A 12,140-nucleotide genomic window follows, 5' to 3' on the forward strand; every position below is an offset into this window, starting at 1 on the left:
AACTTGCTGACTAGATGTAGAAAATAACAATCTTGGGGCGAGGCTTCTGGCACTGGCAGTGGAGATTTAGAGGAGAATGCAAGAGATCTTTGTTCCTCACTATATAGTATCAAACATATAGTACTAACAATCTTGGCATGCGGCTTCTACCGGCCACTGACGTACGTTGCTTATTTGTCTCTTTGTACTTCACGAACCTCTGTATCTACATGCGTCCATTTACTTGATTGCCAAATCTCATAGAATACAAAATGATCAAGTAATATATAACGGGTAAGCACATTGATGAACTATAAAAAAGAATTAAATGTTTAAATGCTTATTTAAAATAGAAAGAATGGAATTGCAGTAACGGGTTACCACATTTATGAATAATGAGAGAATGGAAGGAGTAAGACGTAACCACATCGATGTATAAATTACGTAAACAAAGAGAAAGGTTTGGTTGGTTTTACTTGTTATAAACTGCTAGGCTTCGTTATTTTCAATATGATGGAAGAAACAGTTAAGTTTCTTCAACAGGAACCTTTTCAATGAAGATGTTTGGTTTTTGGTACTTAATTAATGAAGTAAAGGGGGAAAAGTAGTAGGAAATCTCAAAAAATAGAGGAAAAAGATAAATGCATTCCTTGGCCAAAGAAGCATGCCACATCACCTAACCAAGAGCCCTCAATTATATATATACTAGTAAATTTATTCGCGCAAAGTAAAGAAAAATAAAATATGACTAAATAGTTAATGTCATATTGGATTTATGTGTTGCAGATGATGAGTAAATATGCTAAATTTGCAGAACAATTTTTTAAAAATTGATAACTACTTGACAGAAGGAACAATTGCCCGATTAACTTAGTTTCTCACTTTTATCTGTGAATATGATTTAATAAATAAATAAGGGATGAGAAGGGTTGATATACATTGCATATGCATAGTTACTTCATCTTTCCAAATAATATTTAATTCAATTTTATAATTATTGTAGAAAGCCAAAAGAACTTCAAAATATTAAATTGGTAGTCTAAAAGTTGCAATAACCATTGGGAATATGAAAGAAATTCCAACGCCTTAAATAATATGTAGTAACTGAATGTTGTAGCCGGCCAAGTATGAATTGATTTATCTTATTTTATTTTAATTACATCATATTTTATTGAAAGGTAGATTTACTTTTTAATGCCAAAAATTATAGTAATAGTATTAAATTGAAGGGCAAATTGGTCACAAAAAAAATAAAATAAAAAAATACTATACATAGAAATGTAAATTGTGTAAGGGTTAGTTAAAATTAGAAATTTGAGGAAACAGCTATCCACATTCCACACACCGTAGGAGAAATTGTCGCACGAGCGAGTCAACCCTTGGGCTTCGGGCCTGTGCCACCCTTACGGTCTCTCATTCCATTTCATTTCATTTTCTACGCCCAAAAAGCTTCTAAAAAAGCACAACAACGAGAAAGAGACTGATAAAAGAACTCTTGATCTCATCCAAAAGGAGCCTCTATACCTGACCTGAGAGCGAATCGAAACCCTAACTCTTGAAGAAAACCATGTGGAGAAGACTTAATACGCAGTTTCGGATTTTAAGCCAACTCCGATCTGCCCCTAAATCCAATCGGTTTTCCGCCGCCGCCGCCACCTCCTTATCGCCGTCTCCGGCGGCTTTCCAACCCGCGGTTCCTTACTCCTCTCGCCACTTCAGTACTGCTTCAGGTAACGCTAATTTCATCAGATCTTAAGCATTTACACACACATATATATGCGTTTATTCATATATAATTTATATATATATGTATTGTATATTTGATTTGTTTTTGTTGTGAATTCGTTGTTTTGTGGAGCAGAAAATGTTGTGAAGAAGAGTGTGGAGGATGTAATGCCAATTGCGACCGGTCACGAGCGCGAAGAGCTTGAAGCTGAACTTCAAGTGAGTGATTTTTAATCGTTTAGGATTTTGATGTTATATGTTTGCTTCTACTAATAGTCTAATTGAAATATATTGATTCAAGCATACTTGTTATTTGTGACTGTAACTTATACTTGATATGTGTGTTTGTTTGGTGCTTAGGGAAAGGAACTTCTTGACATCAACTTTCCTGAAGGTCCTTTTGGCACAAAGGTCAGTGTGCATATTCTTTTTGTGTTTAAATTGGCAAAACGTGGTTATTGCTTCTTGTTTTTGTTACCTTTGTTGTCAGTTAATGAAGTTTTTTTTATCTTATCCCATGGGTATCATTGTATTAGATAAAGCCAGTAGCTTGCATTTGTGATGATTTTTAGCTCTTTCTATCATGGATAGTGTGCATCACTCATGAATAGGTATTGTTGGAACAGCCGTTTGTTTAGGTATTTGACTGAGTTTCTCTATTTACTGATATGTATGAGTACGGTTTCTATTAGGTCATATTGCGTATAACAAAACTGAAGTTTCGTCCAGCATTCAGTATTGATTTTGTAGTGTATATACATTACAAGTGTCTGAAAGAAGATGCCCATGTTCACCTTGTAAAGATTCCAATTTCTGTTCCTTCACATTTATCTAGTTCTGAAATGTTCGTATATTTTGTATAGCCACTGCGACTTTCTTAAGTAAAGTACTCCCTCCTGTTCCCTTATATGTGTCACCATTTCTTTTTTATTCCATTCAAAAAAGAATGATTTCTATTTTTGAAAACAATTTAACATTAAACTTCCTGTTTTACCCTTAGTGGCATGCTTTTATAGCAACAAAAATCTCATGGCATGTTTAAGACTACAAGTTTCAAGAGCTTTTTCCCTTTCTTAAACTCCATAGCTAGCCAAATTATGTCACAAATTGAAACGGAGGAGTAATAAATTGTAGGTAGGTGCTGCTTTCCCTCTTTCAAGTGCAGTGGTAATCAGTTGATCCATAATATTTAGCAAGACTTCTATTACTGTTTTTGAACTTGGATAGTAAACGTTAAACATGATGCTGTGTTTCATATAAGGAGGGGAGGGGCATCAGAGCTAGTTTATTCTTGCCCCATGTTTTCTGGCACTAGTGAAGTAGAAGTAGATGAGCTTCACCTCCCGTCTTATGTGCAATTTTGAAAGGTTGTAAAAGATGAGTGACGACTGTGAGCTCTCTGTGCTTTCACTTTCTAACCGAATAGGGAATCAAAACGCGTTCCACACTTCCACTTCTTCTCCTCTCTATTCTTGCTTCAAGTGAAAAAAAATCAAATTTGGATAAGAATAAATCTGTATAATTGAAGTGCAGTGCTGCTTACTTCTTTGTCTTTGTGTTTGCTGTGGAATATTGAATAGTCAATACTATCTCCTTCTATGGATCATGCTCAGTAATCTAATGATGTGCCAGCTGTTCGTTGGCATGCGAGCTAATGGCTAGTGTTATTATCACTCAAATATTGCCCCTAGTTCACGTGCTTATGTTCTTTTTGCTTTGCTCTTTCACAAGATATGTTAGCTTGTACATGGAAACAAAAGTGATCATTTTGGATTGCATCTTCCATTAACACTTGTACATGGCTATAAAATATTGTCAGCTTAGATGGATTGTATCTTGAAAGCAATGCGGTTTCTAAGTATTTAACCTTTCATCATCATTTTTATTCATAAGGCATAAACATTCACCTACAAGAAAGACATGTACATGTGTGAATAAGTGCACATGCATGCAAGTATGTAAACTTGCGCAGCTTAGCATTTTCTTTGCTATGAGAAGCTTAAACAGATCAGTTCAAGTTCTCAGACTGTTACAAAGTCTTCCTTTCTGCTTGAGAATGGATACTTTGACTAGATCTTTCAGAATTCACTAGGAACTTATCAAGCTTTGAAATACTCATGTCAAACTCATACCTTAATCGAATTCTCTCACGTCTTTCAGCGTTCCAATGTTCAATTTGTTGTGTGAGTTGGCTAAAATCTTTGTTATATTTTTTTGTGTGTAAACATTTTAAAAAACACAAATGTAATTATCACGTCGCCCTTGGGCTTTGGTCTAGTGGCAAGGGCGCGGCAAATGTGTGTGGGTTTGGTACACGCCGTGAGGTTCGAACTTTGCTGCAAAGGGGTTTAAGTGGAGAAAGGGTAGAGAGGCGACCCGTTATCCACCGAGTTTCAAACCGTCTCAGGAATTTCTCGATTATAAACTAGTGTAATTATCTTGTTATTGTCAACAATGAGGTCTGCGAAAGTAAAACATTGTGTGCTTATGAGTCCTCAAACAAATCTAATTCGGACGTTCACTGCTATTCCTTCTTATGTATAGGTTCGGGATAATGAATTATTTCTCAACAAAAACAAAAGGATTATGTGTAAATAGATTGTTTAGATTGATAAACTACTATTGTAATTTTTCTTTCCATTAGATATGTAGGAGTGTGATCAAACAATTGAATATGTTTAAATGTAGGAAGCACCAGCTGTTGTTAAATCCTACTATGACAGAAGAATTGTAGGATGTCCAGGAAGTGAAGGCGGTAAGTCTCCGTAACATCAGAGAAAAAAAGTCTCCACTACAGATTTTCCCTTTAGCCAGTTCACTCTGTCTTCTGAGTTTTTTTCTAATTTAACAGAAGATGAGCATGATGTTGTTTGGTTCTGGCTCGAGAAGGGCAAGCCACATGAATGCCCAGTATGCACACAATATTTTGTGGTAAGTACAAAATTCTATCTTGGGCCATATTATTAAGTTCTAGGCTGTTAAGGAATTTTTAGGTACATGAATGCATATCCGTCTTTGTGTGAACGGCTGCTGCTTTCGTTAATCAGCTGAAATTTCAGATTCCTTCCAGCAATAGGGGTGATATTTTGCGTCTTCTTTTTTTTTTTTTTTCAAATATTGAGAGGGGTAGGTGGGAGGGAGGGAATATGAGCTGTAAAGTTCTACTTCTAGCCAACAATTGTCCAAGTATGGTAATGGTATGCCATGTCTCAGCATCAATAATGCCAGTCCAAATAATGAGCTGATCCATGCTGACTTTAATTTCTTAAGCTTGTACTCATTATGAAGCTCATACTGGGAATGATTTAATTCTATGCAGTTGGAGGTGGTTGGCCCTGGAGGACCTCCAGATGGACATGGTGATGACGATGAGCATCACTGATAGTGGCTTGCAATTTTTCTGCCGGAATAAATCTGGTTGAGATGATGAGAGATTTAGTTGCTCTATAAACTCAGGATTCAAAAGTTTTTTGGTTTTGTTTGCTTTTTGTGGATCAGTTGTTCTTATAGCTGCTGTGTCAGTTAAGGTTTTCCTTTTAGAATTTAATCACAGACTTGACATACTCTATTGGAATTATACACCTAGTTTCTCCAAATGCCGAGTTCAATAATCGATAGCCACATACTGGATTTTTTTTTATTTCTTCCTTTGGACTTTGACTTGAACCAAATGATTTTTTGTTGCGCTACTGAACTGCTGCAACATGCTTTCATAACACTTTACTTTATAAACTGGTAAACTGATAAAGCGACAACAGGTGGCTCCTCGGAAAAGATCGATGTTAAATGGAGATGTTACCTGTGCAGGTCTACTTAAATCTTTTGAGTGCTAGTATTAGCTTAAAAATTAAAATGAACTACTTGCCATTGTGAAGTTGCTTATGGAATTAGGTTGTATGGTTTCATTTTATCTGATAAGATGTGAATACTCCAAATTATCGGAAAAATTGAATTTGACTGCTATACCTTAGGCCTCAATTAGCAGTTATAAGGCTAACATGTCATCATCTCGAAATGAGTATATGCGGAATCTCGTCTGTTCGAAAGGTTACTCAAATTAGCAGTCGGACTGTGAACTATCGTTACTCGTTAGGCCTTCCCATAGCGTCCCGCTCCCACAGTTCCCCTATTGTACAGCTTCATGTTTCGTCGTCATACAAAGTAATAAATATACAGCCCTTCGTCTAACCAGTGAGTACTTGATACTGAAGATTGGGGAATGTATCTGTGCTTAGAAAATTGTGAATTGAGCTGCTACAAGTCCCCTCTTTGTTATAAATTGGACCAGGCCCAACTGAGATAAATGGCTCAGCTCGTCCTAACCGAGTAGAGAAAGCATCACAGAGGTCGGGCTTCAAGGGTGTGTTTGGTATAACGGAAAATGTTTTCTTGGAAAACAAGTAGTAATCTTATTTATTTTTCGATGTTTGGTATGCAAATTAAGGAAAATATTTTCTCAAGAGTATTCAAAAATAATTTTGATGTAATAAACATGAAACCATAAACTTTCGAATCAACAACCTTCCGAACCCACAAATTTCATAAACTTCTGAATCGCAAAACTTTCGAAACCGCGAAATTTCGAACTCGTAAACTTCGAAACACTAAACCTCCGAACTCTTAACTTTGGAACTTGTAAAATTTTGAACCTGTAAACCGAAAGATAAAAAATGTAAAAACTCTAAATACATACAAAAAATATATATATTTTTTCGGGTGGGGTGGGGGGCAGTTCGGTGGGTGGTGGTGGGATGCAGAAAAAAAAAACAGAAATTTGAAAATTATAAAAAAAAAGTAAAAAAAAAAAAATTGTGCGGTGTGTTGGGGGAGGGGGGTTTCAAAAAACGGAAAACAGAAATTTAAAATTACAAAAAAAAAAATGCAGGGTGGGGGTGGGTGGGTAGTGACGGAAAAAAGCCTTTTTTGGAGAGAGGGCATGGGGTGGGGTTAGGTGGGTGGGTGTGGGGTGGGTTGGTGAGGGTATAGAATAGGGTGGGGAAGGTTGAGAAGGAGTTTTGGAAAATGTTTTCACTTCTCTTGATAGGAAAAACATTTTCCTCCAATTGGAGGAAAATGAATTGATGAGGAAAATGTTTTCCAAAACATTTAAGCCAACCAAACATGAAAAAATTGAAAAATATTTTCCGAAAAATATTTTCGTTCATACCAAACACACCCCAAGTCTAATTAAGTAAGCTGACATTTCAGCTAAGGAACAGTTCATCCGAATACAGATATTTCATACCTCTTTTTTTCTTTAATGCAATGATGAATACAAAAATGTCGTCGCTCGCTCAACTTCGGATTTGGATTTGGTCAAAGATTGATTGATTAATCTTTTTGGACAAAATTCCTTTTAAATTATTTAATTAATTAATTAACGAAAATTCAATCCGGAATAACCCATGACCCGCGAGCCAGTCTGGTCCGGTTCGTTTTTTTTTCCTGATTATTTTAAATCCGTTTTTAATTTTTCCGCAATATTCACACATGTTCAAACAGCTATGGCTGTTCTGAAAGGATTCACACATGTTCCAATAGTTATGGCTGTTCTAAAAGGTTGCAAAACCTTTTCAGAAACAGTATGAAATTGGCTATAAATATGCCTTGAATCCTAGAATTTTTACTTACTAAATTTTCTAATCTTCTTCTTCTTCTTCTTCTTCTTCTTCTGCACAAAATATTCCAGTGTGTTTTACGACCATCGAGTGGTTCGCCGATCACCAGAGTTTTAGGTACCGATACACTGATGAGTTAAATCGTTCTATCCTGGGAGGATATATTTCAAAACCTCGTGTACTTGAAGGGAATAATTTCCTTAAGGACACACTGTGTATTCAGTGGGTTCGATTTATTCCTATAATGTTTTTAGAATTTATATTGATGTTCTAAGTTCTACTAACTTTCTATTTCTGTATTTTCAGAAAGTTTACTGTTTTATTTATTTTACAGTAATACAGATTACTAATAATTTTAAGGAAATTAAATTTTTATTATATTCTGTATTCTGTTTGTGGAGATTAAAACCTTTGTGTTTTCTACTCCGACTAAATTTTATTATTCTGATTTGAAGATATAAAAACTTCATCAGAGTTTTGAAATTCAGAAAAAACAATTTGAAGAACATAAAAACTTCATCGTTTTCTGTGCAACAGTATATAAAAACTTTGGTTTTTACTTATTACACATAATGTTTATCGTTAATTACAGTATTATTTACTGTTCTGATTTTGTCATTGATTGAATTCTTCTGTTGTTGACAGTGAAAAATGACAGTTGATAACGGAAATTCTTTTGCGACTACTGCGGCAACGACGATAGCCTCGTCAAGCCGGACTGTTGTTCCACCGGCAAAAAAACCGGGAAAATTTTCTGGAGCCAACTTCAAAGGATGGCAGCAAAGGGTGTTCTTCTGGCTTACCACACTTGGTATGCATAAATTCACTGGCGAAGAGCCTCCAGTGCCTGCTGCGGAAATGCCATACAATAAAAAGTTCATGATTGCTGAAGCGTGGAAGCCGGCAGATTTTCTTTGCAAAGGTTATATTTTAAGTGCTTTAGAGGATGACTTGTACAATGTGTACAATGCGATGAATACTTCGAAAGAATTATGGGACGCACTTGAGAAGAAATACAAGACAGAAGATGCATGCTTGAAAAAGTTCGTGGTTGCCAAGTTTCTAGACTATAAAATGATAGACAACAAAACTGTGGGAACCCAAGTTCAGGAACTTCAACTTATTTTTCACAACCTTATTGCTGAAGGTATGGTCGTGAATGAAGCATTTCAAGTGGCTGCAACGATTGAAAAGTTGCCTCCTTCGTGGAGAGATTTCAAGAACCATCACAAACACAAGCGCAAGGAAATGAAGTTGGAAGATCTTGTGATTCGTCTCAAGATTGAGGAAGACAACAAAACAGCCGAAAAGAAGTCTCGTGGAAATTCAACGATCATGGGAGCTAATATCGCTGAGGAGACTGCTCCAAAAATTAAGAAGAAGAAGAGATCTTCTGGATAAACTAAGGAGCAAAACAAAAAGAAATTTAAGGGCAACTGCCACAATTGTGGAAGAGTTGGTCACAAAGCCCCTGATTGGCATCTCCCGAAAAAGGATAAGAAGAAGGGACACGCCAACATAGTGGAGAAGAATAATGACATTGATGATCTTTGTGCAATGCCTTCGAAATGCAACTTAGTTGGAAATCCGAAGGAGTGGTGGATTGACTCCGGAGCCACTCGACATATTTGTGCTGTCAAAAAAGCATTTGCGACTTTCCCTACTGATGGTCCCGAAGAAGAGATTTACATGGGAAATAATTCAACAGCCAAAATTGAAGGTTATGGGAAGATATTCCTAAAGATGACTTCTGGCAAGGTGTTAACGCTCAACAACGTTCTTTATGTTCCTACTATTATGAAGAATTTAGTTTCTACATCTTTACTTGTGATGAATGGATTCAAATGTGTATTTGTTTATGATAAAGTTGTTGTAAGTAAGAGTGAAATGTATATTGCGAAAGGCTACCTCACGGAGGTCCTTTTCAAACTAAATGTAATGGTTGTTGACAATATGAATAAAATTTCAGCTTCTTCTTATTTATTGGAGTCAAATGATTTATGGCATAATCGTTTAGGACATGTCAATTATAAAACCTTGCGAAAGTTAATTAATTTAGAAGTGTTGCCTAAATTCGAGTGTAATAAATCGAAATGTCAAATATGTGTTGAATCTAAGTTTGTAAAACATCCTTATAAGTCTGTTGAAATAAATTCAAATCCTTTAGACTTAATTCATACTGACATTTGCAATATGAAGTCGACACCATCTCGAGGTGGGAAAAAGTATTTTATTACTTTTATTGACGATTACACTCGATATTGTTATGTTTGTTTGCTTAATAGTAAGGATGAAACAATTGAAGCATTTAAGCAATACAAGAATGAAGTGGAGAATCAATTGAATAAAAAGATCAAAATGATTAGAAGTGATAGAGGTGGATAATATGAATCTTCGTTTGCAGAAATATGTTCGGAATATGGAATTATTCATCAAATTACTACACCTTACACACCTCAATCCAACGAAATTGAGGAAAGGAAAAATCGGACATTAAAGAAAATAATGAATTCTTTATTAATAAGTTCCGGATTACCGCAGAGTTTGTGGGGGGAAGCTATCCTTACAGCTAACCTAATATTCAACAGAGTACCCCACAGTAAAACGCAATCTATTCCATATGAAAAATGGAAAGAAAGAAAACCCAACTTGAAATATTTCAATGTGTGGGGGTGTATAGTAAAGGTACAAGTTCTTTTACCTAAAAGGGTTAAAATCGGACCAAAAACAGTAGATTGCGTTTTCATTGGATATGCTACAAATAGTAAAGCATGTCAATTTTTGGTCCATAAGTCCGATAATCCCGAGATTCATGTTAATACGGTAATGGAATCAGATAATGCTGAATTCTTTGAAAGCATTTATCCGTATACAACTGAATGCGAGTCGTTAAGTGAAATACCTAAACGACCTCGGGAAGAACCAAAGGAAAATACTCCAAGTGTGGAAGATCCAAGGTGTAGCAAACGTCAAAGAACATCTACTTCCTTTGGACCAGATTTTGTGACATTCTTGCTTGAAAATAAACCTCAAACTTTTAAAGCAGTTATGTCGTCTTTTGATTCAGCGTTTTGGAAAGAGGCAGTCAATAGTGAGATTCAATCAATTTTGGATAACCATACATAAGAATTGGTTGATCTTCCTCCTAGAAATAAGCCTTTAGGTTCTAAATGGATCTTTAAACGGAAAATGAAATATGATGGCACTATTGACAAATATAAGGCAAGACTTGTTGTCAAAGGTTATAGGCAAAAGGAAGTCCTTGATTACTTTGACACTTACTCGCCAGTAACGAGGATAACATCTATTAGGATGTTAGTGGCATTAGCGGCCGTGTAAGGTCTTGAAATCCATCAAATGGATGCTAAAACAACTTTCTTAAATGGAGAATTGGAGGAAGAGATTTACATGGAACAACCTGAGGGTTTTGTGGTTCCTAGTAAAGAAAAGAAAGTGTGCAAACTTTTTAAGTCGCTTTATGGACTCAAACAAGCACCCAAACAATGGCATGCCAAATTTGACCAAACAATGTTGGCAAATGAGTTTAAAATCAACGAGTGCGGCAAATGTGTTTACATTAAAAACACTCCAGGTCATGAAATCATTGTTTGTTTATATGTTGATAACATGTTGATAATGAGCAAAAGTATGGCAGATATAAATACTACAAAGCGCATGTTGGCAAGCAAATTCGACATGAAAGACTTGGGAGTTGCTGATGTGATCTTAGGAATCAGAATTCATAAGACTCCACAAGGTCTAGCATTATCACAATCTCACTACATAGAAAAAGTACTTGACAAGTTCAAATATTTGGATTTCAAAATTGCTAAGACTCCAATTGACGTGAGTTATGCACTTCAAAAGAATAAAAGTGAAAGTGAATCACAAATGGACTAAGCAAGAGTATTGAGAAGTTTGATGTTGTACGCAATCAGATATAACATGTGCTATTAGCAAACTAAGTAGGTTTACAAGTAATCCCAATCATATACATTGGATGGCAATGAAACAAGTTTTGGGGTATCTGAAACATACCCAAAATTATGAGTTGCATTATAACAAATATCCCTCAGTGATCGAGGGATATAGTGATGCAAATTGGATCACCGGATCATCTGAAGTTAAATCCATGAGTGGATATGTTTTCACAATTGGGGTGGGAGCAGTGTCTTGGAAATCATCCAAACAAACGTGCATCGCCCGTTCTACAATGGAATTTGAATTCATAGCTTTAGATAAGGCCGGTGAAGAAGCTGAAAGGCTCCGAAATTTCTTGGAAGATTCCATTTTGTCCCAAACCTTTGGAACCTATTTGTATACATTGTGATAGTCAAGCGGCAACAAGCAGGGCAGGGAGCGTTATGTATAACAAAAAATCTCGTCATATAAGACAGAGATATTATACTGTTAAACAACTACTCTCTAGTGGTATTATCACAATTAACTACGTAAAGTCAAGAGATAACGTGTTATATCCACTTACAAAAGGCCTATCTAGAGAGGCAGTTGAAAGATCATCAAAGGTAATGGGGTTAAGGCTTAGGACAAGTCATCATGGCGGTAACTCTACCTAGCAGACCGGAGATCCCAAGAGCTAGGTTCAAAAAGATCAAACAAAGTTATGAATGACGGTTCAACATTGTCAAAGAACTCAACCCATTCTCGTGATGAAGACAATGTTCAGAAATCAAGGTAATGTATTAAGGCGTTTTGATGAGTCAATAAAGCTTAAAGTTTTTTAATGATTTGCTAAGTCTGACAAGATATGACCAGATAGTGTGTCTTTAAGATTACACGTTTAGGAATCACCTATGT

General features: G+C 35.9%; 1 protein-coding gene across 1 annotated transcript; it reads left to right on the forward strand.

Annotated features, from left to right (window-relative positions):
* Nucleotides 1–1,281: 1,281 nt before the first annotated feature.
* LOC107781147 (putative cytochrome c oxidase subunit 5b-like) lies at nucleotides 1,282–5,300 on the forward strand. Its single transcript, XM_016601791.2, has 6 exons — nucleotides 1,282–1,709; nucleotides 1,841–1,923; nucleotides 2,065–2,115; nucleotides 4,393–4,459; nucleotides 4,556–4,635; nucleotides 5,024–5,300. The coding sequence occupies exons 1-6, from the start codon at nucleotides 1,547–1,549 to the stop codon at nucleotides 5,084–5,086; spliced, it is 507 nt and encodes a 168-aa protein (XP_016457277.1). The 5' UTR covers nucleotides 1,282–1,546; the 3' UTR covers nucleotides 5,087–5,300.
* Nucleotides 5,301–12,140: the final 6,840 nt, after the last annotated feature.

This window comes from Nicotiana tabacum, chromosome 8, assembly GCF_000715075.1.
Source record: "Nicotiana tabacum cultivar K326 chromosome 8, ASM71507v2, whole genome shotgun sequence".
Taxonomy (NCBI): Eukaryota; Viridiplantae; Streptophyta; class Magnoliopsida; order Solanales; family Solanaceae; genus Nicotiana; species Nicotiana tabacum.